This window comes from Mercenaria mercenaria, chromosome 1 (assembly GCF_021730395.1).
Source record: "Mercenaria mercenaria strain notata chromosome 1, MADL_Memer_1, whole genome shotgun sequence".
In the NCBI taxonomy this organism is placed as follows: domain Eukaryota; kingdom Metazoa; phylum Mollusca; class Bivalvia; order Venerida; family Veneridae; genus Mercenaria; species Mercenaria mercenaria.
Window position 1 is genome coordinate 45,158,503 of NC_069361.1, and position 21,796 is coordinate 45,180,298.

The following is a 21,796-nucleotide window of genomic DNA, read 5'->3' on the forward strand; positions in this document are numbered from 1 at the left end:
TCGTGATGAACACAAACAACGGTTTCAGAATAAAAGACCGTGGCCTTCCATGACCTATACGTTTTCGGAATCTGCATTGAAAGGGACATAACTTGAACATAAAATCATAATTGTGTGACTATGTTTACTAAGCAAAAAATAACTTTTTGTTAAGCTTTTTGTTTCCGGTGTCCCGACCTACCCTAAATTTTTGGTCCGATCCTAAATGTTTTATGGCCTTAGAGAATGTTTTTTTCAACTTTTCAACAAAAAATTGCAAACACATTCTATGCTTTAAACATGGTCAGTGATGTTAGAAATCAACTTACTGATGCTCTAAAGGCATTATCACCTGCCTGACACATATTCTACCCTTACGTGACCAAGTCCGTACCGTGACATACACCCCCACAAATTGGAAATTCGTCCATAATACTGGTACATAATATTGCATGCGTCGTAAGACTGACCAAGCAAGCATGCCACGGTCCCATGTTGGGCGCCAAATGTCACAGGGTGAGAAAAATGTGCAGTCAGTCCGGGGCTCGAACCCGGGACCCCTCGCTTACAGGGCGAGTGCTCTACCGACTGAGCTAACCGGCTGCCTGACACATATTCTACCCTTACGTGACCAAGTCCGTACCGTGACACTAATTATTTTTAGAATGTTACCGGAAACCGAATTTTTTAGGCCTAATAATATAAGGTCGTAACTGTTACTTACGGCCCAGTTTTCGGTAGGTTTTAGAAATATGTAATGAAGAAACTTACACTTACAACTTTAAAGATTTCATATTATGTGATTTTGGATACAATGCATATAGTAAATAGGTCGTAAGTAGCAGATACGAACTTTCATTACTGACGACTGTAAGAAGGCATATAAACAATTTCTTTAACATCAGCTCGGTAAGTAAACGACACATGTACTTCAGTATTTAAAAGCTTTTGGTATGAGGTTATAAAATTGACACGAACAATTTTTGTTAGTAATATGTGAAGGAAAATATACAGTTTTTTTTTTCTGTTTTCTCAAAAGTACTGTTTTGCACTTACGACCTTTTTCCAGGGACGTCGACGTATTTTGCTTGGCTTAAAGTTGCAACATTTAGGGAATAAAAAATCTTACAAGGAACCACTCATTATTTTAGCTCATTTTATTAAGTAACGACTAAACTCACAAGCTCAATTTTGTATTTTATTTAATCAATTTAATCATGTCAATGATACATTTATAAATTTTTTTTCGTTTCCAATTTAACACGCTAAGGCATACATGTATATAATAAGTGCATGTATATATGTGTTAGCATCATAAATTACGCTAATTCATAACATAGAGTAAGGGAACAGATTCCAACAGTTTTACACAAATGATAGTAATGTTTGAATAATTTTAACAAGACTTTGCATGTCTTTATAACATTGGAGAACTGTTTGTTGCTCTTCTAAAGTATAACCCGGACCTTTGTGAAACACGACAACGGACATCCATGAAATGACCTGAAAAAATACCATTTAATTGATTTAAACACATCTATTCCAAATAAATGTACATTTTGTTAAATGAACAAATATTATATATACATTTACTTCAAATTTTCAAAATACCAGTAAAACAAAGATAGAAATTTAATACATTGACAATATTGTCCATCTAAAGTGTTTCTGTCACGTTAAGTTTGTGACGATTCCGGCTTTAACAAACTTTCTTTAAAATACAAAACTATTAATAAAGTGTGTAGTTACAGTTGACAGCGGCATAGAAATGCATAGAGTGAATATGACGCCGTGTAAGCATACCTACTTTTCTTTTAATAAGTGATGTGACATAATCAGGGTGGTCAACCCTCGTGACTTTTCGGTTTCGTAAACACAGGAAAAGTCACTCGATTCAGGTAATATTTTTGCTTAAAAATTCTTTATTACTTGACAGATATTTAAAAATAAAAAGCGTCGAAGACAGGAAAATGGGTGCCTTCCTTGCAATAAAGCGTCTGGCAGACATTCTTGATACTTTTCTCAAACGCTTCGTCCAAATTACTTTCACGGACCAAATAAGTAGTAAAGACTTGACTTTTGGCAAAGTGTTTGAAGACCACATTGACTAAGTCTGGCAGACATTTTGTGCCGATGAAAGCAATTGTTTTTCTGTTTTTGAAGCTTTTCATTTTATTAAAATCCATCAAGTAACAAGAAAATTATAAATAGAAATGTTACATGAATCCAGCCATTTCCCCCCGTGTGTACGATGCCGACAATTCACTTGTGTTGGCCACCCTGAATGCTGTGTTAGGTTAAGCACTGAGTACGAAGGTTGGTCTGTAGGATTAGAAGTCACATCCATACAATTAGTGTTATAAGACGGCTTTTAAAATGTGAAAGAAGATCCTGAGTGTCTGTCTCTCCGGCACTTATTTCACACACGGATAGGCACTTTGGTAGAACCGTCGAATTTCGGAAAGCCAACTGTGTGGTTTCCTCCAGGTGAGCTAGAAACCGCATAGATGGGGGGCAAGTGATTCGAAGACAGCGAAAACCACCCGGCCACAGAGGCTGCCAAACTTATAAATACAGCTGAATCTGCCTCAGCAGCCACCTGTATTAAGCATCTACTTGTCTTAAGCAGCCAGTCAGCTTACTGCTCAAATTGACTGTTTGGCCTAATTCCATCCGCCTTAAAATTAAGCAGTCAGATCGTGCCGTTCCGTTGGCTGGCTGTCTAATACAGGTTTGAGTGTATAGCACATAAAAACATCATATTTACAAAGCATAACACTTCCACTAACTTACAATATTTAATAGGCTCTTCTCATAACTATTTGCTCGTCATCATCTTGACAAATTCTGAAAATAATTGTTTAGTTCGTTACTTTTTTAGATAACAAAATTATATTTTTCTTGAAGCAGCAACAATCGCTGGAATTTAAAAACACGTCCTCGCCCAAAATTATATGTAAAGAGCTCATTTCAATGAATTCGTCAGTAAACCTCATACTTACGCTATGTACTTACGCTATTTACATAAACATTGACACACTTTACATAATACAAAATGTGGATATTAAAGATTTAAGTGTAGAATGATCTATTCGGTGCTATATCATTCATATTTATCCTATAATATTTTATATGGTTGTTGCATTCGCCAATATAGCGCACATGGAACTGACCACAGTGCTGCAGAAATATCGGCATCATTGCCGTAGAGAGAAGAACGGCTGCTTCATCTTTTTCATATTGATTAGTTATACTAAGATTCAATTTGAACATGATAAAATATCCCGTTTAAACACACCTTCATAATTAACTTGTCCATCTCCATCTAAGTCCGCTTCTCGTATCATCTCGTCAACCTCCTCGTCACTTAATTTTTCCCCGAGATTTGTCATCACGTGACGTAATTCTGAAGCACTGATAAAGCCGTTACCATCCTTATCAAATATTTTGAATGCTTCATGTAATTCGTCCTCACTCTCAATATCCTTCAACTTCCGGGACATCATTGTTAGGAATTCTGGGAAATCGACCGTGCCATTTCCTGCAACGTAGGTAAAAAATATGTTTAGAACAAGTCTCGTGGGGGGGACATAAAACAACAGATCTAAAGGCATTCAACGTTTTTAATGTTACTTTTACTTACTCTCATACACAGTGGTCTCCCCTAACAGTAAGGAAACATTTGCAACCATGAACTTTTTTTTATCAAGACTTGAACGTTAAGGCTACTGAGGGTAATAAAATGAAAAATAAAATCGAAAATAAGATGAGGCCTCTGTGGTCGAGTGGTTAAGGTCGCTGACTTTGAATCACTTGCTCCCTACCGATGTGGATTCGAGCCTCACTCGAGGCATTGAATTCTTCATGTGAGGAAGCCATTGAACTAGCTTACAGAATGTCGGTCGTTCGTACTCGATGAAATAATGCTCGGAGGGGCACCTGGGGTTTTCCTCCGCCATCAAAGCTGGAAAGTCGCCATGTGACCTAGATTGTGTCGGTGCGACGTTAAACCAAACAAAACAAACGAAAATAGGAAAACAACTCAACGATCATATGATCTCTATGCAATGTAGCGCTAGAGAAGATAACCGATGCCAGGAGTTTGAGTTTTACTGATGCGGAATACGGGAACACTGGATTAAACGTGTTGTCACACAAATAGAGTACTGTTAAAAATTACATAAAACCCGTAACAAGCAAACATTGGCTGCACATGAAAGTGTGTTGATAAAAGGTATGTTCTTACACATGTGGTTGCAAGATGATTTCCCGGTCTAGTCGGACATACCTGGTATTCTAATATAAGTGCAGATGTAAGGGTTTCTTTTCTCTGCTTTTAGGCGTGAGACTGTTTTTAGAAGATAAAATATATTGCATTTACATTATTTGCTACAAAAACAAAAGCGACGTCGCTAGCGCAGTTTACATAACAATAACTATACTGACCGTCAGCATCTACTTCGTTGATCATATCCGTAAGTTCCGCCTCTGTAGGGTTCTGTCCTAGAGCTCTCATTACTATTCCAAGCTCCTTCGATGAAATCGTACCGTCTCCATTTTTGTCAAATAAACTAAAAGCTTCTTTAAACTCTGAAACAGGAATCACGTGTTACGCATTTTTAAAATTCTAAATTCCTTGACGAAGCTATTGTATAAGCTTATAAGCCTTTTAATTTTTCTTTCCGAGATACGAGATTAAGAAAATGCACATCCATGTGCCTGTTTGCTCACAGAAAGGTGCAACAATGTTTCAACATGAAACAAAGGTTTGTAATTATCAAAATTCACTAGAACTGCACACAACTGTTGACCTAGAGGTCGCGAGTTCGATCCCATGGCGAGGCGAATGAGCAACGTGATGATTTGCGGTAAAAGACCATCAAATAAAAAGAAGTACATGTAATATACTCTGAATGGTCAGTTATGATAAGAAACCGTACAGATGTTTTATTAAAAATTGACTGTTGCAGTATTTGGATATACATTTTGACAAACGTTGCAGAATAAGATGAATATTGAAAAACGTTTGATTAACGCTGATTACGTCTCACATCACGTCTTCGACGTAAACAGCTTGGTAAATGACTAGCGTGTTTGCAGTGGCGGTGTTTGTATGATAGGGGAGAGCGGCGGTGTGGCTTGTGGGGTTGGGCGATTAATGATGGTTAGTGGATCATATTATTCGTGCGAAAATCATTCGAATAAATATCACTATTCATATGTTTTCCCAACGTATATTTTAATGAAACTTTAGACAGATTTTGAAAAATTGAATAGGGAGATTGGGAGTCATGTTTTGTTAGAATGTTGTAATGAAAGTCTTTTAACCTTGACAGGAGCAATTACGTCTCAAATTGTTTTCTTTGATTCATGCTGGAAAAATTGTCAGTTATTGTCAACTCGAACCATTCAAAGGTTCTGACCAATGAAACTGCTGTTACAAAATGTTCAATGCTATACTGTATCTTTATTTCCTCTTAACTAAAGAGATCAAAGACAATTTAAACTGCGATCAATATTTTCATTTCTGTTAAGCTGATAAAACGAAGCATTTTTTTTAAACAATAAACTGTTGCCATGAATCATATACTAATGATCACTAAACAATATCATTTATTTTGTGTTATCTGATAAATGAAAAAATTCCTCTTGTTTTTATTATCTTCCTAATGTCGTTATAATAGATCTAAAATATACTATTTACTTAACTACAATTAGATAAATAAGAGTGTGAGGTTAGATAGTGTAACGATAAATACAAATTATGATTTTTTTAAAAACGACATACAAAACCCACATGGTCGTCTTAGGACAACCGCAACATATTTGAGCCGTGCCATGAGAAAACCAACATAGTGGGTTTGCGACCAGCATGGATCCAGACCAGCCTGCGCATCCGCGGGTCAGGATCCATGCTGTTCGCTAACAGTTTCTCTAATTCCAATAGGCTTTAAAAGCGAACAGCATGGATCCTGACCAGACTGCGCGGATGCGCAGGCTGGTCTGGATCCATGCTGGTCGCAAACCCACTATGTTGGTTTTCTCATGGCGCGGCTCATTTGTATTAATAACGTAATAATAATACTGCATAACCTTTTTCAGCTTGCCGTTACATATATTATACTCACATTGAAATGCTTGTCGGTCAGTAATCAAAGCTATTAACCTAGGTCTGAAGGACCGAGTACAAATAATTTTGACTACTGACCGGAAAAAGTTTTGGCTATTGAGTATTGATCAGCAAGACATTAAAAGTGTTTTTTTTTTTTGCTTAACATCAGAAATAAATTTCATATTTTTTCTTCAGTATAGCGAACCCGTGTTTGAACTATAGACCAGTCAATAGCACAAGCTATGACCCGGCGATTTTATAGAGTAATGTAAATAACGTATAATATGGCAGCGACACGTCTATTTTAAGGGAAAATATATGATGAAGAAAGAAATGTTTATACCAGCTATTTGATCTTCTGTCATCTGCTCAGCCTACATATGAAAAATGATGAAAACACATACTATACATGTATATTACAAAGTATGTGGAAGGGGAAATGAAAGTAGTCATGTGCAGAACATTACAAAATACTAATAAATACTAAAAGGAATAGGAAGAAAATAAATTAATATATCAGTTTAATCTTTATTCTTTAGTCGATAGCAATAATTAAAAATGTCTATTTTACACGTTTAATGTTTCTAGTCTGATTTGAATTAAGAAGTCAATTTTCAACATTAATATAATCTTTAAAAACGGCTTTCATGGCAACATTCTTACTCAAACAATAGAAATAGTACTAACCATTATGAAATAAATTCCTGTTTCTTAAAACACCGTGTGAGAAATGCGTTAAATGTTAATTCATAACTGATCTCTTTTTTTTTTAAAGCTGGTATAGTGTAGTAGTATAGTATTAAAACTTTGATGTATTGAGATAATAGTTTATTCAGTATATTGTTTTATTGGGAATATCATAAGTGCACCCTTTTGTGATACATTGTCATAATGCGGTAGTTTCGTATCATGATTAAACACGCAATATGGATATTACAGGAGCGTATATAGTTGTTACAAGTAAAGGGAGTTTACCTAAAATAAATGAGTGTCATATTGCTGAGGGCGCAAAATAGCTGTTACTGGCGATGGCTTCCGTTTGTGTTAGTTTCCTACAGAGAGGCGTATAATATGTTTAATTCGCGATCAGGATGTAAGCCTACGAGTATGCAATCAAGAACCAGTCCGATTTTCAGCGGCGGACATAGGTGGACGGCAAATTGTGTTGTTGCCATTAAAGAAAACTATATTATAGAGATATCTAAAACAACTACAGTTGTTAACAAACTATAAAGGCATGACAGAAGTATGTGTTCTGATAAATGGTTTCAAAAATAGTCTGAAATAAATAGCAAAACTCACATCGTTTGTACTGGAAACAAACTGCAATCCTGTCTTCTTATTTAAGGTAGTTCTGCATGCTTGATAAACAAGCCGACCGACCTTCCGTAAGCCAGCTGGATGGCTTTCCACATGATGAATCAGCCCGAGTGAGATCGAACCCACATCGGGAGGGAAGTGTTTGAGTCACGCCTTAACCAATCGCCAACGATATCGTGTTTATTTTGAAGAAATCCTTGATGAATGATCATTTACTTCATATAGTCAATTCTGAAAATCCTCGCCGGAACTAGCAGCTCTAATGTACTTTGTGTTGCCAATCTAAAGATCCGACGCCGGGGACTAGATAGCATCTTATTGTATTTGTTAAAGTAATCTAGAAATCCGAAGCCAGTGGTACCTAAAAACAGCTTTATTGTTCTTATGTATAATCAATCTAAAAATGTCGACGCCAGGGAACCAGGACAGCTCTTATTGTACTTTGTATATATAGTCAATCTAAAAATGCCGAGGCCGGGGAGACTAGGACAGACTCTAATTGTACTTTGTATTAGTCAATCTTAAATATGCCGAGCCGGGGGACTAGGACAGCTCTAATTGTACTTTATATAGTCAATCTAAAAATGCCGAGCCGGGGAACAGGACAGCTCTAATTGTACTTTATATAGTCAATCTAAAAATGCCGAGGCCGGGGAGACTAGGACAGCTCTCTATGTACTTTATATAGTCAATCTAAAAATGCCGAGGCCGGGGAGACTAGGACAGCTCTCTATGTACTTTATATAGTCAATCTAAAAATGCCGAGGCCGGGGAGACTAGGACAGCTCTAATTGTACTTTATATAGTCAATCTAAAAATGCCGAGGCCGGGGAGACTACGACAGCGCTCTATATGTACTTTATATAGTCAATCTAAAAATGCCGAGGCCGGGGAGACTAGGACAGCTCTATATGTACTTTATATAGTCAATCTAAAAATGCCGAGGCCGGGGAGACTAGGACAGCTCTAATTGTACTTTATATAGTCAATCTAAAAATGCCGAGGCCGGGGAGACTAGGACAGCTCTAATTGTACTTTATATAGTCAATCTAAAAATGCCGAGGCCGGGGAGACTACGACAGCGCTCTATATGTACTTTGTATAGTCAATCTAAAATGCTAATGCCGGGATGATCAGGACAGCTCTCTATGTACTTTGTATAGTCAATCTAAAATGCTAATGCCGGGATGATTAGGACAGCTCTCTATGTACTTTGTATAGTCAATCTAAAATGCTAATGCCGGGATGATTAGGACAGCTCTCTATGTACTTTGTATAGTCAATCTAAAATGCTAATGCCGGGATGATTAGGACAGCTCTCTATGTACTTTGTATAGTCAATCTAAAAACGCCGAGGCCGGGGAGACTAGGACAGCTCTAATTACCTGCGGCCTGAAGGCCGCAGGTATATTGGAATGCAACAAGTAGTGTAGCACATGGGGAATGGGTGATATCACGTGATTTTTTACCGATATGTGATTGGTTTATCGCATTTATGGAACGCCGTTTTCGCAATATAGCTGGCGAGCCATATGATTATAGAGAAATGCTTGTGATCTGAATTCCTCATTCATTATTTCATATAATTTATTCAAACTTTCAGCAATGATCAATATTGATACGTTGTTGTGCATAAGAGATTTTTAAATGCTCTTTAATTTCCTGGATATGGTTCTGTGTTGTTTTACTCTCTATGTCAACGACGTCCGGGTGAAAGCATGAATCACATTTGTGACAGCTCTAGTAAAGTGTTTCAATAGTCAAAGAATGTGACCAGTTGAGATAAAAGCTATGTTATACATAAAAGGGAAATATAGTTATTTTGCTCAAAACAATGACTTTCAGAATTAAGAAATACCAAAGAGCAGTATTAAAATAAATTTAGATTAGATTAAAAATAGATTATCTCCTGTTGCGATTCTGTGTATTTCATATTTATTTGGAAATGTATATTTCAATGATCTACTTGTAAAACACGTAGAATGGAGTAATATTTCCTACATTAAAGCATAATGGTACGATAAAAAAAATTACTTTTTAGACTGTGGTCACACAAACATCAATAACAATTTCTGGTCTGTTTAACTTCTGACCGCAGGAAATCTTTCGACTTGTTGCACTTTGTATAGTCAATCTAAAAATGCCGAGGCCGGGGAGACTAGGAACAGCTCTAATTGTATTTTGTATACGGTCAATCTAAAAATGCTGATGCCGGGGTGTGTAGGACAGCTCTCTATGTATTTTGTACAGTGAATCTAAAAATGCCGACGCTGGATGAGCAGAATAGTTGTCGGCGGGGGAAGTGTGGCGGTGTGGCGCGGGGTTTAGATTTTGGAAATTATTTATCGGTCAGGCGTAAAAGAGACGAACCTTGGTACTCTCAATCAACTTTGTACTTAGAAAGTTTAGGCCAGCGGCAATCTGATTTCAAAACTTTCGGATCTTGTAATAATATTCGGCAGATAAAAAGGTCATGCGCCTATGGGGTTTTTATTTTTAGGCGTTTACGCGCAACACACGATTTATATGGCGTTTTAACTTATAGACAGTATTCTAAAAAAGTGATTTAAAGATACTTTTGTAGTAATTTCTATCAAAAAGAACGAATAAATGTATAATTCCGTGTGTTTTTGTGAGATTTTGCCCATTATTAAAAAGTATCTGAGTTTTCAAGCTTAATTTATAACATTATTTGGATATTTATTTTATATGTGAACATTTTTTGACAAAATCTTATGTCTTGAGAGGTGTTGCTTTTGTCTGGTTTTATCAATAAGCATACGGATTGACATTTATTTGCGTCATTATTAAGGTTTTCCGTTTGCCGGATCCTAACATTATTATTCAATCCGGGTAATTTATGTTACGCCAATTTCTGATAGGTGGCTTCTATCCAAAGATGGCATCTAGCACGGGTCTCACTCGACCTAAGTAATACATAAAACGACAGCCTATTGTGCCACTTGACACAGCCACAGTTTTTCAGTGTACATGTTATAGTTGGACAAAAATTGAAAAGAATGATTTATTTATATTTTTATTAGTTTGCATAAAATTGTAATTTTCAACAAAGTAACAAAATCTATGAAAACCATTTTCACAGTTTCATTAAATTATAAAATGTTTGGTAAATTGTAACTGTCCAGTATTCGTTCATGAGATGTAAAGTTGGGGTGTGTCCATAGGGTCCGTCCTTAACGCTGCAAAAAGAAGATAGGTATGCATTACACCATAGAAATACAAACAACAGACTATTTCATTAAAACACGTCGCTTATATACTTTTGAAAAACGCCATAGAAAGGTTACACAGCGAGTTATGCATATTTATGAAAATTTTATCCCTTTAGCGCGTCTCGAAAATGAAACTTTTATATTAATAGCAACTTTAAGTTAAGTAAACATATCCACTTAAGTACATGTAATATTCATTGCTTACTCTTTGCTATTTTTCAGTTCGTTCTTTTATCGCATTCTATTGGTATAACATACCTAGAATAACAGTTTCGAAATAGCGAGTAAGTTCTTCCTACATTAGCAGTCTGTCGTCCATAGATTTTTTTAAAGAACGAAAACGTTTATCTAACAAACATCTGTAGGTGTGCCGCTTTAATTAAAAAAAGAACAAACTGAATAAACGCATACCTTTTTCGCGGCAGTATTGATGAGCTGTCTGAGAAGCGATTTGATCTTGGCATCGCGTGTTGCTTCCTCGGTAGCATTTTCTTCAATTTCTTCAATTTTTTCCATATCTTTGTCAAGTTCCTCAACCTCGCCTTCAACGCTTTCAAATAGTTTGTAGCAGACGTTGAAAAGCTCCTCAGTCTCTTTCATGTAAATGTCTTCGGTTACTGTAAAATTGATAAATATTTCTATAGTTAATTTATGAACAACAAAAAAATGACCGTCTTGCTGGGCTATTGTGTACATGCTTCCCCAGCCAAGTATTAGACCCAGTACGCCTACGTGTAGGATCTGCAATGCAGATTTCCGATAAGCGCCCGTGACGTCAACATCCAGAAAATAATCTTACGTACACTTTCATAAAACACTTGCATTACCTAATTCCGTTGTTAATAAACATGTCCATTATTGAAATTTTCAAGCAGACGTTTATTACCGTATATACGTAATCTCAAATTCTCTAATATAATACTGCTTATTCTAAAACTGTTAAAACTGTTTTATTAAAAATGAATTGATGTGACTGTGTGAACTACTTGCAATGTTCTTAGAATATACTTCTAACGCTTCTTTTTAAATAAAGAATGCACGTACATGTGTACTCGTACAATACTCGTTACAACTTCTCAGTATTTTTTGCAAGATGCGTTAAAACTTGAAAAAAAAAACAAAAAAACAACAGAATAACAGCTTATTTTCTACGAATTTTTTATTAAAAGAAGCAAAAATGCATACTATTTTTTCCGTTCACCATAAGTGCAAAACCAAGTGCTTCTTTATCGGCCTGAAGGTTGGCGCACTGTAGGAGCGGGAAAACTTCATTCATGAACTTGGTGACTTCTTTCAGCTCCTCCTCTGTAGCATTCTGTAAAAGGAAAACATATTCTTTGCTACAGATCTTTTTGTCAGACGGCCTTGGTCTAATGAGAAGTAACCCGTGATATCACATATCATAATCTCGACTATCTCTGTTGCTATGGTTATTTCGAAGTGTGTGTTTTGTTGGGTTTTGAAACACTGACTCATTTTTAGGGTCACATGGGAACTTTTCAGCTTCAAATGGTGAAGGAAGATCCCACGTACCACTCCGAACATTATTTCTGGCACGTGCTAACCTGGGTAGAATCAAGGCCCTTATTACCAAAATGTATTCTAAGGTAAAGGGAGGTAATAAAAACAATGGATTCAATAATACTTGCTACTGATTGAACCAAATATTCAAATCATTGACAGAAATATTTTTAAAAAATGCTACGAAAATAAGATTAAACAAAACATTTAAGTATTTTATGTTCGTAAAAATTGTGGAAGCCACAGTATAAAAAGTCAAAACGAGTCTGTAAATATCGCTCAACTAGTTTCAGCCTGTATCTCTTACTTACAAGCAAGTTTTCGGCGCACTCGTATGTCTTTGGACAAGCATGTGACAAAACACCTTCATCAGCTGTGAAAGAAACAACAACATGATTTAATGTTAGCGAATTTTTTTTTTTCCTTATACAACATATCTGTTTAAAAATGAATAGTCTTAAAATTATTTGTTGCGTTGAAGTATATACATTTTAATGAGTACGGGTCGCATAACACTAACTCAACCAATAGAGCACAAAAGTACACTCTCAAAAGGTCACGAGCTTAATCCCTAAGCAAGGTGACTGTGGCTTTTTCATGTTATCGTACCACTTAAACTTCATAATAATAATATAACTACTTTCAAGCATAATTTAAAGAATTTTCTCTTGTTACAATAGCTTTTAGCAATTAATTACTTGTAATTACAAGAATTTTGTTGAATTGATATTACTGTATTTTATTCCAATAATAATAATATTCATACTATCTTATTATTCAAATCTGGAACTATTTATTATGTTATGGGACAGACTTTCTTTTTTGTATGTATCTTAATTGTCATGTATAATCTTTGTGACGCATGGTAATTCCTTTAAAACATAGTTATTGTTACATTACGTTTATTTAAGACTTCTTTAATTTGAGACGTGTTTGTCGAGAAAATTTAAGTAATTCTGATATGTGTATTTTTGTATAAATGTTAAATTATAAATTGACTGTATGATTGTGTGTATGTGTGAATGTATATCAGATGAAGGCCCTACTGGAAATAAGTTGTAAAATATCTGTATTTGTACACTTAGTATGTCACCTTCAGAAAATAAAGTTATTATTATTATTATTATATCAAGTTTTACCGCCGTGCCAAGCTAAAATAGATTATATTTCCGTGAGTATTTAGAAAAATTAAATTAGGTACATGTACCATTAATTCTATAAAACTTCAGAATTTAAAGTAGTGATATACTAGTATACTGTATAGTGATACATTGTGTAATGATGGACATGTCGAGTCTAATTTATTCTTTAATATGCTACGCTTCAACATCCTCGTACATTACATGTCATAAGTTCACAGTAAGCCCGCTAAGCTCAGTAGGGAGAGCGTTGGTCTACGGATCGCGGGGTTGCGAGTTCGATCCCCGGGCGGGGCGTATGTTCTCCGTGACAATTTGATAAAAGACATTGTGTCTGAAATTATTCGTCCTCCATCTCTGATAATTCATGTGGGGAAGTTGGCAGTTACTTGCGGAGAACAGGTTTGTACTGGTACAAAATCCAGGAACACTGATTATGTTAACTGCCCGCCGTTACATGACTGAAATACTGTTGAAAAACGGCGTTAAACCCAAAACAAACAAACAAATAAACAAAAGGTTTACGAGTTATATAACGTACAAGTTTCCATATCCATCTCGAGTATTTCAAACCAGTTCCTGGCGGCTTCACACTTGCCAAGCAGTGATGCAACTGAAATAACAGCAAACATGTAAAGTATTAGAGATCAAATAGTTACATCGATACAAAATTTTCTATAATACCTGTTCTTTAACTTTTATCAAAGCAACACTGTTTTAAAATATATTGTTAAACACCGAGTGTTATTCTATACCTATTTTTTTTCTCTTCAGTCGTTAGTCCAGTAAAATATGATAGCGGCGGACAATATAATATGCGTGTTTTCTTAGAATTTACTTTCCCATAAAAGGAAATACCTTTTATAATAAAAGGGTGAATCTAATACTTCCACCATTTAATTCTAGACCGTTGATTTGTAAATTGGCAAATTGCAAAATAAATCCATATATAATTATATACGAAAACTGAATATGAGCCGCACCATGAGAAAACCAACATAGTACATTTGCGACCAGCATGGATCCGGACCAGCCTGCGCATCCGAGCAGTCTGGTCAGGATCCATGCTCTTCGCTAACCGTTTCTCTAATTGCAATAGGCTTTGAAAGCGAACTGCATGGATCCTGACCAGACTGCGCGGATGCGCAGGCTGGTCTGGATCCATGCTGTTCGCAAACGCACTATGTTGGTTTTCTCATGGAGCGGCTCATTTACATACGAAAACTAAATATGTGTTTGCAAAAGCTAGTCAGTGGCCCGTTTATTATGCTAATATTCAGCATAACTGAACTGAAAGTTTTGTACGTATACTGATATACCATCGACCAATTACACAAAAAAGGAAACAATTTTCATATAAAAAGAGTCTCTTTGGGTTTATGTATTGATTTAACTGGTTCCCAACTTGACAATCCACTTGCAGTTGCTCGCAAAGAAAGCCGGGTAGAACAGCCTCAATGGGAGAGCTTCGGTCTTTTTCGATTATTTAAAAAAAAAAAAAAAAAAAAAAAAAAAAAAAACTATCGTAATACGAGACGGATTGGAATCAAATCATAAAAAGGAAACTTACATTCTATCCATCCATAGGGCCAGTCGGTGTCTTTTCCTTTTCCTTTACCATCTTTACGCTCTCCGCCCTTACCTAACAGAAAAGAGATTGCAATATAACATCTATTAACACCACCTCTATACAATAAATTTCCTTAAGTTCAATCTTTCTATAGCAAAAACCTCCGAAAAACAATTTTTTCTTGACTTTCTAATTGTATTTGCTCTTTAGCGGCTGTAACATTTTACATTTTCATCAACTTTATCATCACACGACATACAGTTTCTGCTAAGCCTATGCGCAATCACCGCATTGTATAAATTTTGAATGATATTCATAATAATAGTAATTGATAATAATAATGATAATTCTTTATTTCGTTGTTTTGCGCTTATCAAAACTGATGATGGCCCTAACTTGACACCGTAATAAAATGTCTGAGTTTCTTTTTAGATTACTGGTAGGCCTGATATTCACAGATTCCCGAAATGTTTGTACAACCTGTGATATTTGAACAACACAAAACAAATACACCTCATAAGCACATGATTTCATTTATTCGAGTTCTAGCTCATATGTAAATAAAGAATAAATATAATATATGTACGTAAACACATAATCTCAGAAAAATTTAAAAGAATAAAGACGATAATAAATTTCAAAAATCAGTTGAAAAACAAAACCATTGAAATAGAAAACCTTCAAATTCTTGAACTCTTCACAAAACTTAAATTCTATATAAATAAATGTAAGTTGTTTATTTTCAATAATCTCACCCTAATTCAAATATTAGCTTAAAATCTCCGCTAGATTAAACTTCTTAAATTTGCATTTTAGGCATTCTAAAGTTTTGGTATAAACAATAATAGAAAAAAATCGATGCAATGAACAAGGCGGCATGAGATGAAACATTTTGAGGAAAAAAATGGATTTTTGTATACGACTGCCCAGTTCCCACACTTGCCATAATAAAAGGGGTTCGTCGAAATACACACAAACTTCCCATAATTAACACATTTACTGAAAATGGGTTATATAAAACATTGAATTACACGGGTACATCACATATGATATTTTATTATGATGTTATATGCAACACATACAACGTCTTTTGCATATCTCGATTTGAAGATCGAAAAAAAAAACAATTTTTTTTGTTCCTTACGATGACCCATAGACTGATTGTGTTCTGAAATTTATTTTTGCAAATTTTCAAAATTGCTTTCTTTCAAAAATGTGAATAATCTGATGTATACACACGCATTCAAAACATTTCTTTTCAACTACTGAAATAATGCAGATGATATAAAACATTTAACATTAGTAAAAAAAATAAAATACGAAATTAAGAAAAAAACTTACCCTTTCCTTTAGCCCTTAATTCTGCAACCCGTTGCTGGAGGTTCTCATTCGGCCTGCATTCTGCCAGTCCGGCAACGACTACAAGAAGCAGCAGTGCGATACCACATTTCATCTTGAAATTCGATATTTTAAATGACACGGCAACTGTTTGTAATATATTTCTACCCGCTTTGTGCAGAAACTGAGAGAGTTCGCACTTTATATACCCTGGTCACCACCTTGACCGATGAGAATGAACAAAGAAATAATACGCCCATTCACATCACTGAAGTATGAAAGAGGAGAATAGGTAAATAAATAGGACATTTTAGAGGCCCATACCTGTCTAACAAAGTTTTGAAAAGTAACGACGCAATGTAAGTCGAAATGTAGGGATAACGCAAATATTTCGTGATATTAAACCTGTATAGTCCAGGCGGATTGGGTGGGTAGTGCATTGAAGAATCCAGAGAAATTCTGTAGAAATTACATGTATTAATTAATGTTATTCTAGTATAAAACGTGTCAAACTCTAAATCGCTTACGTCATTCCCTTTTTAAATGTTTTCAGGTTATGCGTTATCAGGCCGTGATAGATTTTTTGTCGGCTATATTTTACTATATTACACCGCGTTTACACTTATCCACGATGTCCACGATTTGAGTTGAAGCGTGGTGAGCGTGGGGGCTCGTGGGATCGAATCGTGGTGATCTTAAGGGAACTTGGTGGAATCGTGATGATCATAAGGATCGTGACAAAATTTTTGACAGTCAAAAATTTTGCCACGATTTTCTTAAATCTTGATAGAGTTTGACAGAACGTGGAAATCGTTGTAGAGCGTAATGCAGCTTTACAGACGTAGCGCATCAGACCTTGATACTCCATCGCAGGGGGTGGGGGTTGGGGGGTGGGGGGGGGGATCTTGGTGCATGAACTTGGAAACACGATTCTAAGTTCCACTAGATCTGGAGGCTTCCTTTCATAGTTGACGTTGGAGCCAACATCTTCACGCCTGAGTTCTGTGTTGCAAAGTTGAGGGTATTGTCCCAGTTGGTGCCTTCGGTTTTCACTTAACCATGATCTCACCCAACAGGTCTTAGGCCTTCTATTTCTTCTTCTCCTTCCTCTCTCTTCTATCCTGCCCTGTTCCGTCCCTTGTTGCTGCTGCCGACGAGTAACTATTATAGGCATACACGAAAATTGCAAACTCAGCATCTTGTTCAGTTCTTTGGTGCATAGCTCGTTCCTCTTTGGAATCTCTGGAGAGAATGTGAGGGTGACCCTTGCCTCCTATTTATACTCCAATCGTGCTCAAAACGTGACAATTTTGATCAAATTGTGGCCATAAATCGTAGGATAGCATATCGTAGTAATCGTAAGAGAACTTGAGAGAACGTGATGAAAATCGTGGCAGATCTCGGCCAGAATCGTGTTAGTTTCTTAATAAAACGCTGCCGGTAGTAACAAAACGTACTGAGAGCGTAGGAAAGCGTAGTAATACAAAATTCGTGCAATAAATCGTGAAGCTCCGAGCTTTTCTTTAAATCGCGGACATCGTGGACATCGTGGCTAAGTGTAAACGCAGCATAATTAGTAAAGTTCAGTAAGTTTTTTTCAGGATGATATGGTAAAAATATGCCTTTTTTTCTCAGTATACGCTTATCAGCGTTCATGCGGCATATTTACTGATTTTAATAACTCAAAAAATCCATTGTTTACATTTTGAAGTGGAACGTGTACATTTAAAATGTGAGATCAGAATTTAAATTGAAATAATGCAGGCTATCATCTGCCACAACATTATAATATAAAGAAACACCGAATATGTGCGAAAATCTCTCTGTTGACACACATTTATATTGCTTTGGTTGGGTTATACGCTTTCATAGGATAATTTATTTTTGTAGATTCCCGTAACAAGTAGGCCTAAATATTGTTGTTTTTAATGTTCCAAAACAACAGTAAACAATTTTCCACTCAGGCAACTTGAAGAAGATATATTCTTTTCCGAAACAAAGAAAAATCTTTCATAAAGGGAGGTAATCTGAAATTCTCATTATTATAAAGCTAAAACACTCAAATATGTACATTTTGAAAAAAAAAGGCTATCAATAATGACGACCAACCTACAGTTAACTTTCTAAGTATCATTTGCATAGATTTGCATATCATTTGCACATCTAATTTTCGCAGAATGTTAAGCCACTCTGGCTTTGATATTTCAGAAGAGAGGCCGCTTGGGAATACTGAAAGGGCCTCGAAAGTCGTTTACAAGAGCATCGTAATATTATACAGACAAAATATTTACATTATTATAACATTGCAAATAATCTTCGATTCTGTGTGAAAAGGCTTAATCTTAAATTCACATACTTGTTTATTTTTGGTATACAACAATATGTATACACAGCGGGCTGTCTTACTAATGATTCAAATCTCTTGCAAAATAACTCTATTTTATGCAAATCTAGCATCAAAATAAGAATTCACCCACGCAAAGGATGTGAACCTTCGAACTTTTGAAAACCTGCTATTATCCTTTTGTAGTAAAAGTGACCCGTAAAATGAGATAAGATGGTGCTAGATTTTGACATTCCATATAAGTACTGTACAAAACTTCAAAATTTACGTACTTTTTTCTAAAATTGTGACAGACTTTCGTATGCTTTAGTAATTGCTGAAAGCAAAATTATGGGCTATTTATTATTCTTGTCCGTAAAACTAGGGTGCTGATTTTAAAAACTTAACTGTACAGTTTACTGAAATATTAGTTACTTATATTTTTAATTTCTTATAGTTTTCATCCGTTTAAAGAATTTTAGAAATATTTTGACCTAACCTTTTATCATGCTGCTTTAATTCCGATTTTGAAATACTCATAATGTTGTGAAGGCAGTTTGCAAAAGGCTATTTCAAGTTGAAGTTATTTACTCTTCTATAAAAACATCTTACTTTTAGTTTTAAGAGTACAATCTATCATTTCTCTGACTTGTATGAAGAGGACTTACACGAAAATCAAACATTGACGATATTTTTTGTTTTCTTATCATAACTAATCAAATAAGATATGGTTTTATTTCAAAATATTTCATTTTCCCTATAATTCAGAGTGATTATTTGTAAAGTGCGATTTGGATTAAATTGATTTTTTTTCCGGCCACAGGCAGGTATTTATTTCACCTTTACTTCTTGTGAGATGAAGATAATCCGTTGCAATACTCCCGTGGAAGTAGCCCACGTCATAAACCCGAGTCGCATCGGAAGTGAAACTGCGGCAAAGTTATGTGTGAGTGATCCCGTAAATGATTTACAGTCAACTCGTCTCCTAGTCAACTCGTTCCCCCAGTCAACTCGGCCCCAAAATGTAATTTTGAGAAAACTACCGCATCCGTTGGTAAAACCAGAGGTACTTTTGCACTTAAAGGTCGCATTTGGTTAGCTCCACTCTTGTTTATTATAAAAGTAAAAACATGAAAAGGACATTTAACATCAAAACATGTCAAATGTGCAGAAAATCTCTACAATGTGGGTATATACAGCTTGAGAAAACATGGGGACAACAGAGTCGGAGTCTGTGGTGTCTTTAATATATAAATTCTTGCACACGTCTGAAACATTAGCTAGATCTGTCTAAAACTGAGTTTGAATAACAGGTAACCGTCAAATGTTAATCTTCAAGATCAAATGTATTTTGTATGACCTTGACCTTGGGCATAAATTTAGGGTAAAAACAATATGGCACATTAAAAAAAATATTGACAACAAATACAATTTCTGCGGTACTGTTTAAAGGTAAACTTTTGTAGATTTATGCTTTATTTTCGAATTTGTGAAAGTACAACATGTACTATTATCAAATAAATGTAAAACAAAGGGAGTCTGTGACTTGTAGGATGTATCTATTTACAATCTGTTAATTAATTAAAAAAACGGTCTACTGAGTTAACTGAGTTTCTACTAAAACCGTAAAACGAGAACTTTAAAACACTGACGACGCGCACAATGACTAACGTCAACATGATCAAAATAAAAGCTGATATAAGACAAATTCTAATGACGCAATTCGCGCAAAATGTCTTTGAAATAGGATGAAAAAGCCGGTTTAGTACTATTTTAGCCGCTATCAGTACTGATCACTTTTACGTTACTCGTCACGTCGGTAACGTCCCCATAGCAGCTGCATATAAATATGCACGAAACATTAATTCTGCTTTATATTTGTCTAGTCAATTTTATGCAGATGATTTTATTTGCGATGGTAAACGGCTTTATTTTACATAGGGAAAGGAATGTCCATATACAAGTTGATTATATATAAAATGCATCGTCCGGCAATTCATATTTTTACAATCACACGGCTATTGAAATGGCGGTTTGCAATATAAGAGATTTGTTGGTCCATAGAGGCCGCCATTTTTTATTTTAATGACATCACACACATCAAGTAGATTAATAGCTACAGTGTTTTAGTTTAAGATGTAAAAAGTATGATCATTTCTTTCATTCTGGTTGGGAAAGAAATGATATTTTTTTTTCAGAATTAAGACAATACAGTTTAAATATATATCTAAAAATAAATTAAACTTGTCATTTTGTTTTACGTTGCCATTAAAAACAAAGCAGCTGCAGTTGTTATCAAATACTCACTTTAAAAGCTGATTTTGAACATTGCGTAGTCTTCCCAAGAGCGACGTCAGTACTTTAAACGGAACCACAACCACAAAAACTTAAATAAAATGAGCCGTGCCATGGGAAAACCAACATAGTCATGGATCCAGACCAGCCTGCGCACAGTTTCTCCAGTTCCAGTAGGCTTTAAAAGCGAACAGCATGAATCCCGACCAGACTGCGCGGATGCGCAGGCTGGTCTGGATCCATGCTGGTCGCAAACCCACTATGTTGGTTTTCTCATGGCACGGCTCAAATCGATATTTTGCAGGTATCACTTAAGCCCATTTCAATTTAGTATGTAAATAGTGGTCGATACAATGTAAGAGTTTTTAATCAGCTTCAAGGCCGTAGTTTTAGTGTTTTCTATTATACGACCGAAATGCGCTTATTGAAAAACATTTTAAAATATGTTATATAGTACCGAAAGGCACAATGAAAACGGATTTGTTTTTGGTAAAGTAACGGTGATAAATATGAATTTTAAGTAGTTTCCTACATCCGTTTCTACTATTTATGTTTTTTTTTTTTGTATTGTGTGATATTTACGAGATTAGGCTGGTATTTGCGGCAATTTGACGCGATAAGGTAATAGTTCAGCTGCTGTATCGGATATGTGACAATATAAATGTGTCCACCTTTTAGTGCGACTGACCTGATAGCACCTTTTCTAGCAATTTCAACAGTAAGTTCTAATTGAGTTTTATTGGTAAAATACTTTGAAAACGGAGTTTACAAAAAAAAAAAAAAAAAAAAAAAAAAACTACGAAATATTTTAGATGAAAATCTAACTTTATCGATCATCGCAAATAAAGGAACTTTTTATTCTTTTTCTGAGACTGATATTCTATTTTGATAGTAGTTATTATATCATAGTATTGTGAATACATGTGCGCAATTGATTTGCCTCAAAACCAAAGTTCGTATCCGTTA

At 35.4% G+C, this 21,796-nt stretch overlaps 2 protein-coding genes and 1 non-coding gene across 3 annotated transcripts in view; all 3 read right to left on the bottom strand.

The window, feature by feature from the left end:
• The window catches only part of LOC123523054 (uncharacterized), a 36,379-nt gene extending 29,908 nt beyond the window's left edge, over positions 1-6,471 (bottom strand). Inside the window, 4 exon segments of the mRNA XM_053543986.1 lie at positions 2,806-2,826; positions 3,278-3,520; positions 4,426-4,569; positions 6,435-6,471. Of these exon segments, the coding sequence (XP_053399961.1) occupies positions 2,806-2,826; positions 3,278-3,520; positions 4,426-4,569; positions 6,435-6,471 (445 nt within the window).
• Positions 510-582, bottom strand: Trnat-ugu (transfer RNA threonine (anticodon UGU)). The gene has a single exon. It is a non-coding gene; the product is annotated as a tRNA-Thr (tRNA).
• A 3,966-nt stretch (positions 6,472-10,437) lies between the features above and the next one.
• On the bottom strand, positions 10,438-16,460 carry LOC123545635 (uncharacterized). Its single transcript, XM_045331953.2, has 7 exons — positions 16,216-16,460; positions 14,875-14,946; positions 13,846-13,917; positions 12,477-12,538; positions 11,830-11,959; positions 11,056-11,261; positions 10,438-10,611 (listed from the first exon to the last, which is right to left on the bottom strand). Exons 1-7 carry the CDS (start codon positions 16,325-16,327, stop codon positions 10,606-10,608), a joined length of 660 nt encoding a protein of 219 aa, XP_045187888.2. The 5' UTR covers positions 16,328-16,460; the 3' UTR covers positions 10,438-10,605.
• Between the last annotated feature and the right edge of the window lie 5,336 nt (positions 16,461-21,796).